The sequence below is a fragment of the Chiloscyllium plagiosum genome, chromosome 17, assembly GCF_004010195.1.
Source record: "Chiloscyllium plagiosum isolate BGI_BamShark_2017 chromosome 17, ASM401019v2, whole genome shotgun sequence".
NCBI classification, from domain to species: Eukaryota; Metazoa; Chordata; class Chondrichthyes; order Orectolobiformes; family Hemiscylliidae; genus Chiloscyllium; species Chiloscyllium plagiosum.
This window is the reverse complement of record NC_057726.1, coordinates 2,219,163-2,241,878: the sequence shown is the minus strand read 5'-3', so window position 1 is coordinate 2,241,878 and position 22,716 is coordinate 2,219,163. Positions and strand designations below refer to the sequence as shown.

Below are 22,716 nucleotides of genomic sequence, written 5' to 3'. Positions count from 1 at the left end.
TAAAGTCGGTGGAGTAGTGGACAGTGTGGAAAAATGTTACAGGTTGCAGGGGGACTAGAATAAACTGCAGAATTGGGCTGAGAGGTGGCAAATGGAGTTCAATGCAACTAAATGTAAGGTGATGCACTTTGGGAAGAATAACAGGAAGGCAGAGTACTGGGTCAATGGAAAGATTCTTGGTAGTGTGGATGTGCAGAGGGATCTTGGAGTCAAGGTGCATAGATCCCTGAAAGTTGCCACCCAGGTGGATAGTGCTGTTAAAAAGACATACAGTGTGTTAGGTTTCAGTGGTAGAGGGATTGAGTTCCGGAACCGCAATATCATGCTGCAGTTATGCAAAACAAGTCCCCTGGTCCGGATGGGAATATTGTGTACAGTTCTGGTCGCCCCATTACAGGAAGGATGTGGAAGCATTGAAAAAGGTGTAGAGGAGATTTATCAGGATGTCGCCTGGTCTGGAGGGAAGGTTTTATGAGGAAAGGCTGAGAGACTTGGGTCTGTTCTCACTGGAAAGAAGAAGGCTAAGAGGGGATTTGATAGAGACATACAAGATGATCAGAGGATTAGATAGGGAATACAGTGAAAGTCTTTATCCTAGGATGATGACATCAGATTGTACAAGGGGCATAACTACAAATTGAGGGGTGATAGATTTAAGACAGATGTCAGAGGCAGGTTCTTTACGCAGAGAGTGGTAAGGGCGTGGAATGCCCTACCTGCCAATGTAGTTAACGCAGTCACATTAGGGAGATTTAAACAATCATTAGATAAGCACATGGATGATGATGGGATAGTGTAGGGGGACGAGCTGAGAATAGTTCACAGGTCGGTGCAATATCGAGGGCCGAAGGGCCTGTTCAGTGCTGGATTTTTCGATGTTCTCACCCGCTCACTGAGACTGTCCGAAACCTGCTGAAGCCACATTCTGGATTCCTGATGTTCCAGATGTTGTGATCCTGAACTGGGTTCCTGATGTTCCAGATGTTGTAATCCTGAACTGGGTTCCTGATGTTCCAGATGTTGTAATCCTGAACTGTTTTCCATTCTTCTTTTTAGGAATATTCCTCGGGCCATCTTCATCTCCATCCCCCTGGTGACCTTTGTGTATGTGTTCTCCAATGTGGCGTATGTCACAGCGATGAGCCCCCAGGAGTTGCTGCACTCTGGAGCTGTCGCTGTGGTAAGTGGAGCCAACTATTTGAGTTTTCTGGGGATTTCCCACAAGGTTACCAAGTGAGGACAGAGCAAGGATTTCCCTCTTGATCGTGAGGAGCTCCTCAAGTTCCATTTATTATCAGAAGGATTGGTGATTTCAGGTCTACCCACACCCTGCAGCCAATCAGAGAGCACCTTGCAAAGGAAATTTATTACCCTTCCCTGATTTGTTAACTGTTGGACCAGTTAGAGGCCGCACAATGTCAGCCACATTGCTGTGGGTCTGTGCTCACATGTGGGCCAGACCAGGTCAGGAAATACATTGCCTTCCCGAAAGGGCATTTTGACCCAGAGGGATATCAGGCAATTAGTCACTGAATAATCACTGTTACTGAAAGACTAGCTTTCAATACCATATTTATCCATTGAATCGAAATGGCCTCAGCTGCTGTGCTTGGATTTGAACTCATGTCCTGGATTCCTGGCGCCAGTTAAATTTCCACCATCACCCTGCACCTTTCTAAATCTCTGGTTAGGTCCCAGTTGGAACATTGCACCCAGTTGAGATTGCTGGACTTTAGGAAGGCTGTGAATCTCCTTGAGATGGTGCAGAGGAGATTTATCAGAATGGATCCAGGGCTGAGGGGTTTTAGTGAGAGGGTTTGTTTAGAGAAGCTGGGGTTACTCTCCCTGGAACACAGGAGGTTGGAGGGAGATCGGATAGCGGTGTACAAGAGAATGAGAGGTTTGGATAGGGGAGACAAAAAGATGCTATTCCCACTGGGTAATGACACAAGGACTGGATTTAAGGAATTGGATGAGTGTGTGAGGAAGAAAATTTCCAAACACTGCTAACAAGACAGGTGAAGTCAGAGCTTTCAGTGTTGTTCATTAGCATTGAAACACAAAGAAACAAAACATCAGGAAAGGAGCACCATTGTAGCTGCCTGACTTGCAGCTAGAACTCTCTGATCCTCAGCACGGCTCCTTAACACGGAAAGTAGTGAATTTTTAAGTTCCTCTGAGAGAATTATCTCACTGACAGCTTCATGTGTGCAATCAGCTTCTTATCCACCTCTCAAAATTACTTTGTTTAACTTTGTTCTGACTTTAATGTACGTTTACTTGGCTGTTTCCTTAAATTCTGGAAACGTTATGTATACGCCCTAGTCACTGACTGATATACAGGCAGTATAGATTTCTTCGCTATGTCATAATCCCAAGAAATCTCCTCAGACGGTGCAGCATAAATATCCTGTGCTTTACCTGTCAACTTGCTCTACAACAGCAATGTCCACTCCTCATTTGCCACATTCATTTGCCAAACAATTTTCTCAAATGACATGAAGAATATCTCCACATCCTTTGCTCCAATTTCGGTAGAGCCTGTACAAGCTGAAAGGTCCTCTGGCTGGGTTGGAAATGACAACTCACCTTCTACTGCATCAGCATTTCACATCTCCTGTTTCAATTCCATCATTTAAGCTTAAACTCAGCTTCCCTCACTTCAGTCCTCCCTTGTTTTCCTGATTCTAATTTTCTCATTTCCATTTTTTCTGTTTCTATTCCTCTTGAACTTTGTCTGCTCTTTCCTTCTCTATTTCTTCCCTTTGGTGTTCCATTGCTCAAGTTCAAGAACTTTAATATCAATTAAAGTTCAAGAACTTTAATATCAATTAAATATCACCTGACCTTAAAGTTTCACTCTCTAAAGTGCTTGACTACTTTTGGATTTCTTTTAAACACAAATGTCACTTTAATACCTCAATTATCTCTATCTTTCTGGCTATACTAACCAAGTTAATCCATCTGGTTTTAAAAGACCATTGAAGATGATCAGGGACAACTTTGCCACCTGCAGGAAATGCTTTGCTAGTTCCAGTAGCATGTCTGAACCTGCTGTTCCCTTCACCTGACGTTTACCAAAACCCCAGCCAAATTCTTGTTGCCTCTGTTTCAAATCCTACCGTGGAGAGCTCCAAACTTTGTGACATATCACTGTGCTAGTGCCCTGGTAATCAAGTTTCACTATTCCTGGAGTTGTCACAAACATACACGATACCATCATGGACACAAATTACATGTGCTAAAATTCTGAAGTTATTTATTAAGAATTAACAAGAGTGAAGTGTGGCCCTGCAAGTGGTCGTACTGGTGCATTTTAGTCTATACAAAGTTAATGATTTTTAAATTTCCCAATTTACCTAATTTTCAGATCCAACATGACAGAAAGCAGAGACCAAGTTTCTGTACTGAATAAGAATCATTATTTTTTAGATAGTAGGGGTAGCACAGTGGCTCAGTTGTGAGCACTGATGCCTCACAGTGCCAGAGACCCAGGTTCGATCCCACCCTGGGGCAACTATCTGTGGAACATAGAACAATACAGCGCAGTACGGGCCCTTCGACCCTCGATGTTGTGCCGACCTTCTATCCTACTCTAAGATCAGACTCATTACACTAACTTCCATGCGCTATCCAAGAGTCACTTAAATATCTCTGACTCTACTACCACCGCTGGCAGTGCATTCCAGGCGCCCACCACCCTCTGTGTAAAGAACCCACCTCTGACATCTCGCCTAAACCTTCCTCTAATCACCTTAAAAATTATGCTCCCTCATGATAGACATTTCTGCCCTGGGAAAAAGTCTCTGACTATTCACTGCATCTATGCCTCATCATCTTGTACACCTCTATCAAGTCACCTCTCATCCTTTTTTGTTCCAGTGAGAAAGCCCTAGCTCCCTCAAGTTTGCTTCATAAGACATGCCCTCCAGTCCAGGCAACATCCTGGTAAATCTCCTCTGCACCCTCTCTAAAGATTCCACATCCTTCCTATCATGAGGCGACCAGAACTGGACACAATATTCCAAGTGTGGTCTAACCAGGGCTCTATAGATCTGCAGCATAAACTTGTGGCTCTTAAACTCAATTCCCCTGCTAATGAAAGCCAACACACCATATGCCTCCTTAACAACCCTATCAACCCGGGTGGCAACTTTAAGGGATCTATGGACATGGACCCCAAGATCCCTCTGTTCCTCCACACTGCCAGGAATCCTGCCTTTATCCTGTATTCTGCATTCAAATATAACCTTCCAAAATGAATCACTTCACACTTTTCCAGGTTAAACTCCATCTGCCACTTCTCAGTCCAGCTCTGCACCCTGTCAATATCCAGTTGCAACGTACAACAGCCCTCCACACTATGCACAACTCCACCAACCTTCGTGTCATCGGCAAACTCACTAACCCACCCTCCCACTTCCTCATCCAAGTCATTTATAAAAGTCACAAAGAGCAGAGGTCCCAGAACAGAGCCCTGAGGAACAGCACTAGTCACCGAGCTCCAGGCTGAATACTTTGTATCTACCACCACCCTCTGTCTTCTATGAGCCAGCCAATTCTGTATGCATATTCTCCCCGTGTCTGTGTGCGTTTCCTCCCACAATCCAAAGATCTGCAGGTTAGGTGGATTGGCCATGGAAAATGCGGTGTTTCAGTGATAGTTTAGTGGGGTAGGTCTGGGATAGCACAGACTTGATGGGCCAAATAGTCTGTTTCCACTCTGTAGGGATTCTATGATTCTATGAGTAATTAGATTCTAGCTAAAGGTAAACAGTTATAACCCATCAGCATAGAACACTACAAATCAAATTGTAACTCCTTTATAGACTCTCCCTTACACACACTCAGATAAACATAGACAGGGTTAAAAAAACACTGACAGGCAGTACATGAGAAATCACTTCAGGAAACTTTGTTCTCAACAGCCGCTGAGCTGGTTATTATTGATTGTTCTTTTTTTTTATTTTTCTGAATACTTTCACTGGTTTGTAGGAGGCACAGGGTGGCTCACTCACAGAAGGTTTCTGATTTATCAATTAAAAGCCACAGCTTGCAGCAGCAGTTGAAAGAGGGATTAACTGGGTTTCCTCAGATTTAAAGTGGCATTTGCTACAAAGAGAGAGGCAGTTCCTGTGCTGGTGGAGATCTTGTTCCTGTACCCAAGCTATCAGATACGTGAGAACCAATCAAATGGTTGTCGGCAGGCAGAACGCCTTGCCATTAATAACTAGTCACTATTCCACAGACCAATCAACGTCTTGTGCCAACCAAAGCTCCATCTATACAGCCTCGGGCTCCAATCCATCTGCCAGGGAGGAGATTTCAAAGCCTTTAGCTTTGATCTTTGTGTTGTCATTGTCTACAGGAATAGTACCAGGGGACTGGAGGATAGCAAATGTTCCCTTGCTCAAGGAGAGTAGAGACAACCCTGGTAATTATAGACCTGTGAGCCTTAATTCGGTTGTGGATAAAGTTTTGGAAAGGGTTGTAAGTGAGAGGATTTATAATCATTTAGAGAGGAATAAGTTGATTAGGGATAGTCAGCACGGTTTTGTGAAGGTTAGATCGTGCCTCACAAACCTTATTGAGTTCTTTGAGATGGTGACCAAACAGGTGGATGAGGGTAAGTGGTTGATGTAATGTAGATAGATTTCAGCAAGGCGTTTGATAAGGTTCCCCATGGTAGGCTATTGCACAAAATATGGAGGAATGGGATTGAGGGTGATTTAGCAGTTTGGATCAGAAATTGCCTAGCTGAAAGAAGACAGAGGGTGGTGGTTGATGGGAAATGTTCATCCTGGAGTTCAGTTACTAGTGGTGTACCACAAGGATTGGTTTTGGGGTCACTGCTGTTTGTCATTTTTATAAATGACCTGAATGAGGGCGTAGAAGGATGGGTTAGTAAATTTGCAGATGACAGTAAGGTTGGTGGAGTTGTGGGTAGTGATGAAGGTTATTGTAAGTTACAGAGGGACATAGATAAGATGCAGAGATGGGCTGAGAGGTGACAAATGGAGTTTAATGCAGAAAAGTATGAGGTGATTCACTTTCACAGGAATGCAGAGTACTGGGCTAATGGTAAAATTCTTGGTAGTGTAGATGAGCAGAGAGATCTTGGTGTCTGAGTACATAAATCCTTGAAAGTTGCCAACCAGGCTGATAGGGTTGTTAATAAGGCATATGGTGTGTTAGGAGAAAGTGAGGACTGCAGATGCTGGAGATCAGAGCTGAAAATGTATTGCTGGAAAAGCGCAGCAGGTCAGGCAGCATCCAAGGAGCAGGAGAATCGACGTTTCGGGCCTGAGCCCTTCTTCAGGAAGGGTGTTAGCCTTTATTGGTAGAGGGATTGAGTTTCAGAGCCATGAGATCACGCTGCAGCTGTATAAAGCTCTGGTGCGGTCACACTTGGCGTGTTGCATACAGTTCTGGTCACCTCGTTATAGGAAGGATGTGGAAGCTCTGGAAAGGGTTATAAGGAGACTTACTAGGACGCTGCCTGGTATGGAGGGAAGGTCTTACAAGGAAACGCTGAGGGACTTGAGGCTGTTTTCATTAGAGAGAAGAAAGTTGAGAGGCGACTTAATTGAGACATATACAATAGGTTGGACAGTGAGAGCCTTTTAACCTCGGATAGTGATGACTAGCATGAGGAGAGAAAGCTTTAAATTGAGGAGTGATAGATATAGGACAGATGTCAGAGGTAGTTTCTTTACTCAGAGAGTAGTAGGGCTGGGGAAGGCACTGCCTGCAACAGGAGTAGACTCACCGGCTTTAATGGCATTTAAATGGTCATTGGATGGGCATATAGACGAGAATGGAATAGTGTGGGTTAGATGGGCTTCAGATTGGTTTCACAGGTCAGTGCAACATCGAGAGCCGAATGCTGGAATGTTTTTTTTTTAGATTAGATTACTTACAGTGTGGAAACAGGCCCTTCGGCCCAACAAGTGCACACCGACCCTCCAACGCACAACCCACCTAGACCCATTCCCCTACATTTACCCCTTCACCTAACTCTACAGTGGGAGGAAACTAGAGCACCCGGAGGAAACCCACGCAGAACGTGCAAACTCCACACAGTCAGTTGCCTGAGGTGGGAATTGAACCAAGGTCTCTAGTGCTGTGAGGCAGCAGTGCTAACCACTGTGCCGCCCACTATGTTCTATGTGCAACCTAAGCTTCGATGCTTATACAAACAGTCCTTGGCACAATGCTTGCCAAGAGGGTCAGGGACCTTCTTTACAAAGTGTGCAGCAATAGTTTTCTTTCTCAATGGTTACATTTCAACAAACTATTCAATTGGTTGTGATACATTCTGGGACATCCCTGGGGCTGTGAAAGTTGCTATATAAACCTTCTTTTTGTTCTGCCAGACCTTTGGTGAGAAACTGTTGGGATCGATGCCGTGGATCATGCCATTCTCTGTTGCTCTGTCAACGTTTGGAGGGATCAACGGATACCTATTCACCTCCTCCAGGTCTCTCCAGTCCGGACCCGGTGCTGGCTCCTGGGTTCCCAAGCCCAGGCCTGTTCTGAAGCGGAGTTTCTGGCTGGTTACTGGGATGAGGGTGCTGAGGGGGAATGGTGCTGTGGGTTACTGAGGAGTCTGTGCCGCTGAGCTTTCACATCCTGACAAAGACAATCCATTTGATGGGCAAAATACAAACTTCTCATCATCCAATTCAGTGACAGTGGCTGGTTGAACACTGGGCAGTATGAGAATAGACCAATGGCAGGAGAATAGGAACAAGGTGGTCAGGTGACATGATCTCCTGGATTACATCCAACTTGGCCAGCTCAATGGCAGCTCAGAACAGGGTTACCATGTATAATCGCCCCTCCACAGTCACTACCTCCACCTTCCTACACAGAGCAAAGAGGAGCAGGAATAAGGCATTTGGCTCATAGAGTCTGCTCCACCATTTTATTTTGTTAATTCACAGGAGCTGGGCATCAATAATCAGGCCAGCATTTATTGTCCATCCCCTTACAGTTAAGAGCCAACCCCATTTGATGTGGCTGTGGAACCACACATCAGCCATACCAGGTAGTGGGGGCAGTTTCCTTCCCTAAAGGAGATCAGTGAACCAGGTGGGCTTTTCCTAATACTCGGCAATGGATTCATGGTCATCATTCGACTCTTAATTCTAGATATTTATTGAATTGAAGCCAGGTTCCCTGAACATTAGCAAGTTGCTGGGTTCATAGCTTAGAGATAATACCCCTAGGCCATCACTTCTCCTCTCAGTACAATCCAGGCTGATCTGAACCTTCAGTTCCACTTTCCCATTCCCACAGCCTTAAAGATATTCAGTGATGCAGCATCCACAACTGCCTGGGACAGAGCATTCCAAACATTCACGCTGCTCTGAGGGAAGACAGCTCTCCTCCTTAATGATCAGCCCAATATCTGGGACCTCCTGGATACACTGAGCCACTCAGTCCTGACCTTTAAACCCTGTCAGAACCTTGCAGGTCTCAATGAGATCACTCCTCCCTCTTCTACAGACCAGAAGCTTCACCATCTCCCCTCCAATCATCCCTTCAATATGGAAACTGCACACAGTATTCCAGGTGTGCTCTCTCCATCATCCTGTATAAGCGTTGCCCGACTTCCTTATTCTTGTACTTAGCCCTGAATCCTAACTTGCTGCTTTTTATATACAATTATCAATATTTCAGAATTCAGGTAGTTATAGTGAAGTGCTTATGCTTGAAACATTGACTCTCCTGCTCTTTGGATGCTTTTCCAGCACCACACTTTTTGACTTAAAGTGGTGGTGCGTTTGGAAGGTGCTGTCTGAGGATCTTTGATGAATTTCTGCAGTGCATCTTGTAGATAACACACACCGCTGCTATTGAGTGTGGAGGGAGTGGATGCCTGTGGATGTGGTGCCAATCAAGCAGGCTACTTTATATCTTTCATAAGCGTCTTGGGAGTGTTCGATGGGGACAGTGTAGAGGATACTTTTGTGTGTATTTAACCCTGTACAATTCCTTTCCTGGGAGTGTTTGATAGGGGACAGTGTAGAGGGAGCTTTACTCTGTATCTAACCCGGTACTATTCCTGTCCTGATACAGGCTGTGTTTCACTGGGGTTTTGTTTTTCAGACTGTGTTACGCAGGAGCCCGTGAGGGTCACTTACCAAGCCTGCTGGCAATGATTCACATGAAACGCTGCACTCCCATCCCAGCTCTTCTCTGCTCCGTAAGGATCATGTTCCTCAGCAACAGGCAAATCTAAACCTCCAACTGTACCCAAACCCTGTCAGACTCAAGCTGACAAACACAATAACCCACAGCACCCTCAGATCACAAGCAAACTTTCAGGTGTGGGTCAGTATGTCGTGCTGTTTGCTCAGAGTCAAGGATTGCGATCGAAAGACTGACACAAGCTGATAATTCAGGCAAATACACTAACACTGACACAGCACCGCACTGTCAGAGGGTCAGTGCTGAGGGAGTGCCGCACTGTTGGAGGGTCAGTACTGAAGGAGGGCTGCACTGTTGGAACACTGCAATGTAGGAGGGTCAGTGCTGAGGCAGTGCCGCAGTGTAGGAGGCTCAGTGCTGGGGGAGCGCCACACTGTTGGAGGGTCAATACTAAGGGAGCATGGCACTGTCAGAAGGTCAGTGCTATGGGAGTGCCGCGCTGTCGAAGGGTGAGTACTGAGGGAGTGTCGCGCTGTCGGAGGGTGAATACTGAGGGAGTGCCGCGCTGTTGGAGGGTCAGTGCTGAGGCAGTGCCGCACTGTCAGTGCTTGAGGAGCGCCGCACTGTAGGAGGGTCAATACTAAGGGAGCATGGCACTGTCAGAGGGTCAGTGTTATGGGATTGCTGCGCTGTCGAAGGGTGAGTACTGAGGGAGTGTTGCGCTGTCGGAGGGTGAGTACTGAGGGAGTGCCGCGCTGTTGGAGGGTCAGTGCTAAAGGACTGGGTCTATAGTGTATAGTCTGTCTCTGGTGTTCACATTGTTTCTCTGATTAACCCTATAGTGTGCCACTTCCTTGTTGATGCTGATCATTGCGGATATTTATACTCTCATCAATTACGTGGTGTTCATTAACTATTTGTGTTATGGGGTTACTGTGACTGCACTCCTCATCCTTCGCTGGAGAAAGCCCAACATTTCTCGACCCATTAAGGTAGGTGAGGGACATGTGCTCTGGTATTTTCTACTTCACACCTCTTGATTCTCATTCATTTTTCTTTCTCTCTCATCGTTCTGCCCCCCACCCTGTCTCTCTCTGTCATCTCCCAGTATCGCACTGGATCAGAATTGTGTCTCCTGCCTCAGTGACAGTTTCTAACATATTCTTTTCCAACACACTAAACCTGCCAACCTACCTGTTCAGCCCAGCTCCAGCCACAGCACAACTGAGACCATTCAGCCCATCCTGTGTAAGTTGCCCAGGGACTAACTGATCAAAGAGGAAAATCTGAGTGAAGACAATTCTCCATGAAAGTTTGGATCTACTGCTGGTGTTGGCTCCGTGCCTCACTGTGTAGCTAACACTCACAAACACATAAACTAAAGAGCAGGAGTAGGCCCACATGCTGCACCCATTCAATACGATCACAACTGATCTGATAACTGCACATTCCTATCCTGTGCTGACATTCAACCTGATTCACACACCAGGACACCTAGATCCCTCTACATACCAGAAATCCACAATTGCTCCCCATAGTCCTGTATCAAATTCCAAACTTAATCCCACTGCCCTATTCTTTCCCCCAGCCCAGCATCAAATCCTGAACTAATCCCACTGCCCTGTTCCTTCTCATAGCTCTGTATCAATCCCCAAACTAATCCCATACACTTAAGCTTGTCCAACATGTTCCGATCCTGTATTTGAACTCTTTCAGTTTTGTTCACCCACAGAGCTACAGTCACCCTGCAGTGTAGCAACATCTGGAGTTTAACACTGTAAACATGGACCTAACCCTCTCCATCTGTTACCTCCTCCAGCCTCACCAATTCCTGAATTCTCTGAACTTGTCTAATTCTTGAACATGCCCAGTCTCTACTGTCCCACCCCAAAGTGTGTGAGGTTCTGAGCTCTGCAGTTCCTTCCTAGTTCCTCATCCTTTCCCTTAAAACCCATAGTATCTCCTTTCTAGGTCCTGCCCTAACACCTCCTGATATGGCTCAATACCAAAGTGTATCTTGGGCCAGCGCTGTGTAAACATATTATCGCCTGACTCCACGAAGCTCTCTCGCTCTGTTAAGCTGTAGTGGCCCGGATTTCAGTCTGTGTTCTTCTTGCTGTAGGTAAACCTTCTGTTCCCAGTTGCTTACCTGCTGTTTTGGGCCTTCCTGTTGGTCTTCAGTTTCTACTCTGAGCCTGTGGTGTGTGGCACTGCCCTCATCATCATATTGACCGGCGTTCCCGTTTATCTGCTTGGAATCCAATGGAGCAAGAAGCCAAAGTATTTCAATGATGTGATTGGTGAGACTGGAACAGGAAATTATGTGAACTGGAATCTTAGTCAATTTGTAGATGTTGGTAAAACTGAAGAGTGTGAGAAATTATGGTATATGTTATCAGTGGCAGAAAGGCTTTAAATCAGCTTGGGTGAGAATACTTCATGTTAAGTAAAAAGCATTTCCCAGGTGCAGGGATCAGTCTGGCTTTAGTTCACACCCGGACTACAACAGCACAGAGGTCCTAGCACTGATCCTTGATGTGACCTCACTCATTACACCCACAAACATGTAAATGACCTTTTTGTTCATATTAGAACATAGAACAATACAGCGCAGAACAGGCCCTTCGGCCCTCGATATTGCGCCGACCTGTGGACTTTTCTCAGCTCGTCCCCCTACACTATCCCAAAATCATCCATGTGCTTATCTAAGGATTGTTTAAATCTCCCTACTGTGGCTGAGTTAACTACATTGGCAGGTAGGACATTCCACGCCCTTACCACTCTCTGAGTAAAGAACCTGCCTCTGACATCTGTCTTAAATCTATCACCTCTCAATTTGTAGTTATGCCTCCTCATACACGCTGACGTCAGCATCCTAGGAAAAAGACTCTCACTGTCCACCATATCTAATCCTCTGATCATCTTTTATGTCTCTATCAAATCCCCACTTAGCCTTCTTCTTTTCAATGAGAACAGACCCAAGTCTCTCAGCCTTTCCTCATACGACCTTCCCTCCAGACCAGGCAACATCCTGGTAAATCTCCTCTGCACCTTTCCTTTATTCTAGTCCCCCTGCAACCTGTAACATTCTTCCACACTGTCCACTTCTCCACCGACTTTAGTGTCATCTGCAAATTTACTAATCCATCCACCTATGCCTGCGTCTAAGTCATTTATAAAAATGACAAACAGCAGTGGTCCCAAAACAGATCCTTGTGGAACACCACTAGTAACTGAACTCCAGGCTGAATATTTTCCATCAACCACCATTTGCTGCTTTCTTCCAGAAAGCCAGTTTCTAATCCAGACTGCTAAATCACCCTCAATTCCATGCCTCTGCATTTTCAAAGGCTTTACTGAAGTCCAAGTATACCACGTCAACTGCCCTACCCTATTCTCCATTCTCTTTTTATAACCAATCCTTAATCAGTTTGAAACTATGACCTGGTTTGTATAGTATGACCAGCCCTGAATACAATGGCAGTGGAGTAATGGTAATGTCACTGGGCTGGTAACCCAGAGGTGTAGACTAAGGCCCCCACCGTGGAAATTTAAAATCAATAAAATTCTCAAAATAAAAGCTTTTCTAATGGCAGCCAACTGGTTCACTAATGTCCTTTTAGGGAAGGCATCTGCCTTCTGGGCAATAATGACTAGTCTAACCAGAGACACCCATGTCCCATGAATGAACTTGAAACAGGTGCAATAAAAACTGTGAATGATAGCAGAACTGAGGGGCTCTACCTGTCAGGAATGATTTTTCCTCCTTTCAATTCAACATATAGGCTCTTTTCTTCTGGAAATGAGAGATGATTTCATAAATGTCTTTATGATGATGAAGAGTTTTGTGATGTAGACGTAGATAGGATGTTTCCACTTGCAACCAGTACTAGAACCATAAATATATAAATGTGCAATAGTCAGTAATATTTCCAATCAGGAATTCAAGAGAAACACAGAGAGAACAGGGAGTTGTTGAGGGGATAAGTACACATTGTATTTAGGGGGAAGCTGCTAAATAGGTGAGAGAAAGGAATTTAAGGATCCACTGATAGGAAGGGCTGAATTTAATTGAAATTTTGAGACTGAGATTGATAGATTTCTCCTTTTCATGTTTTTATTGCAGATTTCCAGCATCCACAGTGTTTTTCTCTTCTTTTTGACTGATTTTTATAGAATAAGGGAAATGGAGCTAAGGCAAGTCAGGAAGGTGCATAGCTACTACAATCTAATTCAATGAGGGAAAAAGGCTTGTGGAACTGAGAGATTTCCTGTTGCCCCTTGTATTAGTGAGTGAAGAAGTGCTTTGGTTTCATTCCTGAATAACCTGGTTGGAATGGGAAGGTAGCGCTGCCCTTCCCCAGCCCATTGTACTGCATTAGTCCCCATCAGATAATCTGGATTCCCTACCCACCCAAACCAAATCCTTCATTTGGGGAATGGGGAAATAATGGAAGATTTCTACAAAAGCTGTGGTCCAACTCAATCTGATATTTGACCCATGCTGATGAGAAATGGTCAGCCTCCCAGTTCTTCCTGAGTCCACCCATGACCTTGAACACAGTTAACTTTTATTCTGAGGAGTTGTGCTATAACTAAGCAGGATTTTGTATAGACCATGCCTGGAAAACTCTGTGCAGTTTCAGTCCTCAAAGTTTGGTCTTTGAGGAGTGCTGTACAGGTTGCTCCACTGCTTCCAGAGATAGTGAGGGCTATCCTTTAACGAGAGGTAGAATTTAGAAAACCTCCGAGATGTGTAGAAGTCTCATGGCGGATACGGAGAGGTAGTTTCTCTGGGCAGGAGAATATGGAACTGTTCCTGTTTACTATACAGCCACCCAGCTGATGTCCTCTTCTCTTTCAGAATCTGTTACGCATTATGGACAGAAATTCTGTTTTGTGGTTTTCCCACAAGAGGAGACTCCAGAAGAGAATGGCCAGCCTCCCACCTTGAACACAAACAGAAAATGCCGGAATGTGTAGCTCACCCTGAGCTTTGACTGTGCCTCCGAACCGTAACCAACCAGTTGTTCACCAAGCTGTGACCAACGAGGAGAGTGGGAAAGGTTTTGCCAAAAAAAACAAAAAGAAAAAAAAATGACTGGCAAAGGGAGAAGTTCTGATATTTTCTGTTTTGGATAAAGTGATAGAGTTCAGTAGATCTTATGGAAAGTCTATCTAACCACCTGAAGAAAGCTGGAGCATCTGAGCCCACATGTAGCAGATCCGACAGACTGTGATTGAGATCAATACAATCTGCCCTCTGCCTGAGTGAAGGACCTGATCTGAGCTTCAATCACTGTTCACGTTATGGAGTAGCCAATTCAGTTCAAACTCAGCTACCTTTCCAGTGTCAGTAACCAGGAATATACAAACTTGGTGCACTGTTAATTAACTATGTTAATTGTCCATGTATCCCAGTCTCTACCCCCAACTTCCCCTGACCCTCTAAACACTCCAGTGCTCGTGGCTGTTTATTCTATATCATCTCCACCTCTGTGGTCTCTCATCGTGGGAGCTCTCACACTACTAGCCCTGACCCAAGTAATCCAGATTAGCCCCCGATCCAATAATCCAGATTAGCTCTGACCCAGTAATGCAGATAAACTCTGACTGAGTGATCCAGGTCTGTCCTCATCTAGTAATCTGCATTAGCTCTGACGAAGCAATCCGGATTATCCCTGATCCAATTATCTGGCCTATCCCTGACCCAGTGATCTGACTCATTCTGAGCCGGCGATCTGGATTATCCTTGACCCAGCAATCTGGATTATCCTTGACCCAGCAATCCAGATTATCCCTGACCCAGCAATCCAGACTATCCCTGACCTGGTGATCAGGACTCACTCTGAGCTGCTAATCTGAGCTTTTCCCTGACCCAGCGAACCAGATTCACTCTGAGCCAGTGATCCAGACTAACCCTGACCCAGTGATCCAGATTATCCCTGACCCAACGATCCAGACTCGCTCTGAGCCAGTGATTCAAATTAGCCCTGACCCAGCGATCCAAACACACTCTGAGCCAGCGATCCGGACTAACCCGCCCAGCATCCCAGACTCACTTTGAGCTGGCTACCCGGATTATCCTTGACCCAGCAAACCAGAGTCTGTTCACTGGGGGGGGGGAAACTATCTCTAACCCAGCAAACTGCACTCACTCTGAGCTAGTGATCCAGATTATCCAGCAAGGCTGCAGTGCCAGCCCTGTTCTGTATTTAGCCCAGAGGCTGCCAGCTGGTGTTGTTTTGCCACAAGTGGTGTTCCTGAATCCAGCTCTTCCCAGCATCACGTCGAGTGGAAATTTCTGCTTATGAGGAATTCCCAAAAAATACCGGATTGGAAGGGCAGGAAGAACAGGCTTCATGGTCATACTGGCACACTTCTGTCCTCAGTTCATGCCCTTATCCTTACACTATGCCCTGCTGATTGTGCTAAGGACTAGGAACAGGATCAGAATGAAATGCTGATACCCCAAACAACCAGAGACATCAGCTCCTTTCACCAGGGGGTGGGCAGTATTGACACTAATCATGAAGCAGGATGACTTTGAGGACAGCCTTTGATTTGACTCCTCAAAGTGCTTCCATTCTTGTTCTTGAAGTTTATTCCTTTCCTCATAACAACATGGATTTTTAAAATGAGTTTTAATGAACCTGTTACACTCAAGGCACACAATGTCTCCTTTTGTGAAAAGTTCCGGTAAAGTGGAAAAGTCCACATGTATTGAACAATTGAGAAATCGCGATTTTACAACCAAGGGTGAAACATAACTGCATTCTCCACAAGTGCCACTCACACAGCTAGCCCTTAGCCCTGCTCCGACACCAGTTAGGCTCAATAGGAGTCTCCACATCAAAACGACAGAAATATTTGTGGATTCCAGTATTATTTCAGTGATTGCAGCACAAGATCCAGCCTGACACGTGCAGTGTATTACAGAGGGTATGCCATGCTGTCAGAGGGAGTGCCACACTTATACAGACACACAACTGCCTTCAGCAGTACTGCACCCCACTATTAAATAGAGTCATACTTACCCACCAGAACAGTACCCTAATTTTATATAGGAACACTCCTATCCTCACCAATACAATACCCAAGTCTTACACAGTGACAGACCAGTCTCCACCAATACTGCACCCCAGTGTTATACAGTGACAGACCTGTCCCCACCAGTTCAGTACCCCAGTGTTATACAGGTACATATCTGTCCACACCAGTACTATACCCCAGTGTTATACGGCATCACACCTCTCCCCAACAGTACTGCCCCCCAGTCTTATACGGTGACAGACCAGTCCCAGCAGTACTGTACCCCAATGCTATACAGGGACAGACCTGTCCCCACCAGTACTGCACCCCAGTGTTATACAGTGACAGACCTGTCCTCACCAGTACTGTTCCCCGGTGTTATACAGCCAAAGACCTGTCCCCACCAGTACTGTACCCCAGTGTTATACAGGAACAGACCTGTCACCACCAGTACTGTACCCCAGTGCTATACAGGAACAGACCTGTCACCACCAGTACTGTACCCCAATGCTATACAGGAACAGACCTGTCACCACCAGTACTGTAACCCAATGCTATACAGGGACAGACCTGTCACCACCAGTACTGTACCCCAGTGTTATACAGGAACAGACCTGTCACCACCAGTACTGTACCCCAATGCTATACAGGGACAGACCTGTCCCCACCAATACTATATCCCAATGTTATATGGTGACAGACCTGTCCCCACCAGTACTGTACCCTAGTGTCACACAGATACAGACCTGTCCCAATGTTATACAAGGATACACCTGTCCCCACCAATACTGTACCCTACTGTCACACAGGTACAGACCTGTCCCCAACAGTACCGTTCCCCAGTGTTATACAGTGACAGACCTGTCCCCGCCAGTACTGCACCCCAGTGTTATACAGTGACAGACCTGTCCCCGCCAGTACTGTACCCCAATGCTATACAGGGACAGACCTGTCCCCACCAGTACTGCACCCAGGTGTCACAGGAACAGACCGGTCCCCACCAGTACTGCACACCAGTGTTATACAGTGACAGACCTGTCCCCGCCAGTACTGCACCCCAGTGTTATACAGTGACAGACCTGACCCCACCAGTACTGTACCCCAATGCTATACAGGGACAGACCTGTTCCCACCAGTACTGCATCCCAGTGCTATATAGGTACATATCAGTCCCCACCAGTACTGCACCCCAGTGTTATACAGTGACAGACCTGTCCCTACCAGTACTGTACCCCAGTGTCATACAGTGACAGACCTGTCCCCGCCAGTACCGTACCCCAGTGTCATACAGTGACAGACCGGTCCCCACCAGTACTGCACCCCAGTGTTATACGGTGACAGACCTGTCCCCACCAGTACTGTATCCTAGTGTCACACAGGTACAGACCTGTCCCAATGTTATACAAGGATACACCTGTCCCCACCAATACTGTACCCTACTGTCACACAGGTACAGACCTGTCCCAATGTTATACAAGGATACACCTGTCCCCACCAATACTGTACCCTACTGTCACACAGGTACAGACCTGTCCCAATGTTATACAAGGATACACCTGTCCCCACCAATACTGTACCCTACTGTCACACAGGTACAGACCTGTCCCAATGTTATACAAGGATACACCTGTCCCCACCAATACTGTACCCTACTGTCACACAGGTACAGACCTGTCCCAATGTTATACAAGGATACACCTGTCCCCACCAATACTGTACCCTACTGTCACACAGGTACAGACCTGTCCCAATGTTATACAAGGATACACCTGTCCCCACCAATACTGTACCCTACTGTCACACAGGTACAGACCTGTCCCAATGTTATACAAGGATACACCTGTCCCCACCAATACTGTACCCTACTGTCACACAGGTACAGACCTGTCCCCAACAGTACCGTTCCCCAGTGTTATACAGCGACAGACCATCCCCACCAGTACTGCACCCCAGTATTATACAGCGACAGACCTGTCCCCACCAGTACTGCACCCCAGTGTTATACAGTGACAGACCTGTTCCCACCAGTACTGTACCCCAATGCTATACAGGGACAGACCTGTCCCCACCAGTACAGCATCCCAGTGCTATACAGGGACAGACCTGTCCCCACCAGTACTGCACCCCAGTGTTATACGGTGACAGACCTGTCCCCACCAGTACTGTATCCTAGTGTCACACAGGTACAGACCTGTCCCAATGTTATACAAGGATACACCTGTCCCCACCAATACTGTACCCTACTGTCACACAGGTACAGACCTGTCCCCAACAGTACCGTTCCCCAGTGTTATACAGCGACAGACCAGTCCCCACCAGTACTGCACCCCAGTATTATACAGTGACAGACCTGTCCCCACCAGAACTGTACCCCAGTGTCATACAGTGACAGACCTGTCCCCATCAGTACTGCACCCTAGTGTTATACAGTGACAGACCTGTCCCCGCCAGTACTGCACCCCAGTGTTATACAGTGACAGACCTGTCCCTACCAGTACTGTACCCAATGCTATACAGGGACCGATCTGTCCCCACTAGTACTACACCCAGGTGTCACAGGAACAGACCTGTCCACACCAGTACTGTATCCCAGTGTTATACAGTGACAGACCTGTCCCCACCAGTACTGCACCCGTGTTATACAGTGACAGACCGGTCCCCACCAGTACTGTACCCCAGTGTTATACAGTGACAGACCTGTCCCCGCCAGTACTGCACCCCAGTGTTATACAGTGACAGAGTACTGTACCCCAATGCTATACAGGGACAGACCTGTCCCCACCAGTACTGCACCCGTGTTATACAGTGACAGACCGGTCCCCACCAGTACTGTACCCCAGTGTTATACAGTGACAGACCTGTCCCTACCAGTACTGTACTCCAGTGTTATACAGGGACATCCTACCAGGACTGCTGCTGTACAGCAATAAGCGGACCCTCGCAAGACTGCACCCAGTTTTTTTTTTTAGATGAAATTGCTCTTTCCAAACACAGCTTGTCTTTGCATGGAGTGAATCAACCATGCAATCAGTAGTTGTTTTCATAATTCAATTTGACGTGGTGACATTCTTGCATAATTCAAATCCAAACGACAATGCATTCACCCCACAGGGCACATTGCTCATAGGAGCTTGACTGAAGATAAAGTATTTTAATGTGAAGGTATGTGCCTACACAGCTCTAACTTTTTGGTAGAAATGTTCAGTGGACATTTGTGTAAATTTCAGCATCAGGAAGTAGACCTGAATCACAGTACAAGTTGGTAATCCAATGACAGAATAGATCTTGATCCAATCCCTACCCTCCCACAGACAGCACATTACTTATTCCAGTGAGCAGTTTCCATGTGGGCACTTTCATTGAGGAACACATTTTAATCCCCAGCATCATCACATGTTTTAACCTAGCTACCCTTCTTGTACAAGCTATCATAAAACAGGATTGCAATTTGATATTTTGCTTGGTTATACAATGACAGACCGGTCCCCACCAGTACTGCACCCAGGAACAGTTAGCATTTAGCAGCTCTATCCCAAAGTTTTCATTGAGTCAAAGGATAATCACAAGGAAAAGAAGCAAAAATAACTGAACAGTGACAATGAGAAACCACAGATAAAGAGTGGTCAATGGCCCACACTGGACAGAGGAAATTTACAGTGCAGATAGAGAGGGGACAGAGGAGAAAAAGAAAATAAGTATCAAGGGAGAGAAGAAAGAAAGAGAGAGGCAGCAAGAGGAGAAAGAGAGAGAGAGAGAGAGAGAACAAAAAGACAGAAGGGAAGAGTTTGGAGAATTAAGAGAGAAAGAAAACTACAGTTAAACTCCAGACAGAGAGGAAACAGGACAGGGAGGAGCAAATCCAGTGAAACAAACTAGAGAGAAACAGATGCAGATTGGGAAGGCAGAGAAAGACAGAGTCAGAAAGCAACAGATAGATAAACTTAAGATAAAGTGTACAGAGAAGTCAGAGGGTTCAATAGAAACTGAAAGACTGTTGCAATAATCAGTCCGTCAACAAATCACAGCCTCAAACCTGTCTGTTAATAGTCTAGAATGGTTATGACGGTGAGAGGTCATCCGGAATTTTGCATGGAGATTCTGAAGTAGCCTCCGACTATTTCCTGGAAGCAGATATTACAGAACTGAAACCAAGGTACCATCTGCAGTGGTGAGAATCATATTGCTGTGTATTCATGTCAACTCCTGAGATTCAATGGCACTCTTCAGGAATGATGGATTTGACTGTATAAATAGGACATTTCAAAGTCTCATCAACATTTACAGCCACGTATTAAACCATACAATGGCTAAATGCTTTAAATAATATCGACGACACAACAAATGTCAGGTGATTGTAAATGCAACTGGTGTTCCAATTAAGGACACGCTGCTGAATCCAGCACAATCCCCATGATAACGCATTACATTCAAAAGCAGCTTCAGTGATATGTGGTTCTCCTTTTTTTTTGGTTGTTGGAGAGGGAAACAACTGTTTTAAAAATACTGTAGCAATAAAAATATCAGAAAGCATTCCCCATTGAAAATATCAGTGTGGAGATAAGGGGATGGTTCTTAGCAATCAAGCAGGGCTGGCTCATCACTCCTGGAGTCTGACTGACGGAAGGGGTTCCGGAAGGAAGGGTCTGGGGATGGGCTCTCTGCACAGATGTGTTTGTGGTGAGGCATTGATAGGGAGCATGGTCTTTCTATCACAGATTCTGGGCAACTGCAGCACTGACTCCTGCATGTAGGAGGAACTGAGGTGAAACCCTGCTGCCTGGGATCTTGGGGATGGTCGGACTCCGCTGAGAAGTAATTTCTCCCCAGCACTGTTATATTCATTGTAATCGAGCTCCTGGCCCTGCCTCCCCCAGACCTCATGGACACAGTGCGAGAGCCAGGGCGAAAACGGTGTCGGCGGCTGCTAAAGCTCCACTCCAGAGTACCGGACAGGGGGTCGCGGATACGCACACCTCTGCTACAGCTGCTTCGTGATGATTGCCTGAGAGGAAAGTCAAAGTCAGCACTACAAGTCTCCTCAGAGCTTGAAGAGTGCAGCAAGCAAGGGGTCTGCAGCTCTGTCTGACTATCGGAGCTGGGTGACGAAGACGCTTTTGGCACTGAGTTTTCTAACATCAAGGCATCTGTTGTGATCCGCGAAGTTTCACCAACTGGCCGCTCGGTCTCGGTGTCCGTCTCTGAGTCAGGCTCCTCTCGAGGCTGCACACAGCTCCGTCGGCTCTCCTCTTGTTGGCAGTTCCGCACGGTCTCACTCTGATCCAGGTGACAAGATGGAGCATTTGAGGCAGAGGTGGGGGTGAGCAGAGGTATAAGACCCCAGCCCCTGGGTCTCTGGAAGAACCTGCTCCAAATCCTGTTGAGGCGCCCACGAGAGGACATCCTGCGTGTGGCGTGGCGACGAATTTGGCGTCTCATAGCTGAGCGTAAGTTCTGCAGGACAGAGGCCTGAAAACAGAGAAAAACAGCTTAGAAGCTTCACAGAATCTGGCCTGGCATATTCAATTGACACTGAAGCCTGCAGATTTCAGAACATACAAAGGACAGTCCCACTCCATTCGGAGTAATGACCCATCAGGGAGGACAGTTCCATAGACCTCTGATTTACATCCCCACGCTGACATGGCTTCACACACAAGCTTAGTCTTTCAACTGAGACATTCAGCCTCCTGGGCTCTCAATCAACATCACTAAAATAAATTCTCTGGGTTCCATGACATAGGTATATGCAACTTGAACAGATATGGTGGACAACTGGTTTAGACATCTCCCAGCCAATGCGGAGAGACCACAGAAAGCATTATGGAGACCCACGCCTTGTTGAAAGTACTCACTGTTCTAGGATAACCCTGAAATGTAATAATTGGCCCAAATGCAGTTTTCCGTTACATAACATCTTCGTAAAGCACTCGCCCTTATCCCGTCCACCTTCACTCTCAACAACTGCAAGGAGCTAATGGCGCTTCTTCACACTGACCCAGTAACCGTTCGAGCCCATCTGCCACCCAGGCATCACTTCCTCAAATGTACCCTCCTGCACTTGTACTGAATTGGTAGCTTTCTCTTGCCCCTCCACCACCTAGCCTTGTTGACTGTACCTTCAGTTTCCTCGGATCCAGGATCTAGAATTCCCTCCCTACAACACTGAGCTTTACTTTCCTTCCTGAAGAGCTGACAATTAGTTGAGCTGAGGGGTTACCTGAGCTGGGTTGTAGACAGGGAAGTCATCGACAGGTGGGATGAGTCCCTGGGCAATCAGCTGGCCATATGATGGGGGAGCCTCACGTTGCACAAAGTCTGCCTCCAGCCGGGTCATGGGGGTGTCAAAAGCTCTAAAACAAAAAAGGAAACCTGATCTGTAAAAGGAAACATTGTGGTTCAGAACAATATAATTTCAAAAACACCTAACTCAGATCTACATAATCCCAACTGATACCATAGTTGATGATGCAGTTACTACATGTCAGAGGGTCAGCACTGAGGGGGCGCCGCACTGTCGGAGGGTCAGCG

The 22,716-nt window shown here is 46.2% G+C and overlaps 3 protein-coding genes across 5 annotated transcripts in view; 2 read left to right on the top strand and 1 right to left on the bottom strand.

The window, feature by feature from the left end:
- LOC122558187 (asc-type amino acid transporter 1-like) overlaps positions 1 to 14,264 on the top strand; it is a 21,335-nt gene extending 7,071 nt beyond the window's left edge. The window contains exons 3-8 of the mRNA XM_043706498.1: positions 1,057 to 1,180; positions 7,377 to 7,480; positions 9,115 to 9,211; positions 9,999 to 10,148; positions 11,279 to 11,456; positions 14,021 to 14,264. Of these exons, the coding sequence (XP_043562433.1) occupies positions 1,057 to 1,180; positions 7,377 to 7,480; positions 9,115 to 9,211; positions 9,999 to 10,148; positions 11,279 to 11,456; positions 14,021 to 14,139 (772 nt within the window). The 3' untranslated portion in view covers positions 14,140 to 14,264. The remainder of the gene's footprint in view (positions 1 to 1,056; positions 1,181 to 7,376; positions 7,481 to 9,114; positions 9,212 to 9,998; positions 10,149 to 11,278; positions 11,457 to 14,020) is intronic.
- Positions 1 to 22,716, top strand: part of rhpn2 (rhophilin, Rho GTPase binding protein 2) — a 164,359-nt gene that overhangs the window by 11,283 nt on the left and 130,360 nt on the right. The gene's annotated exons all lie outside the window — the stretch shown is intronic.
- The window catches only part of LOC122558186 (low-density lipoprotein receptor-related protein 3-like), a 19,211-nt gene continuing 17,731 nt past the window's right edge, over positions 21,237 to 22,716 (bottom strand). The window contains exon 5 of one of the 3 annotated variants that reach the window (XM_043706494.1): positions 21,237 to 21,400. In XM_043706494.1, coding sequence (XP_043562429.1) covers positions 21,324 to 21,400 — 77 coding nt within the window. In that variant the 3' untranslated portion in view covers positions 21,237 to 21,323. Of the gene's footprint in view, positions 21,401 to 22,424; positions 22,563 to 22,716 lie in introns of those variants that run through there. The other 2 variants (XM_043706496.1, XM_043706497.1) reach the window with 2 other exon arrangements.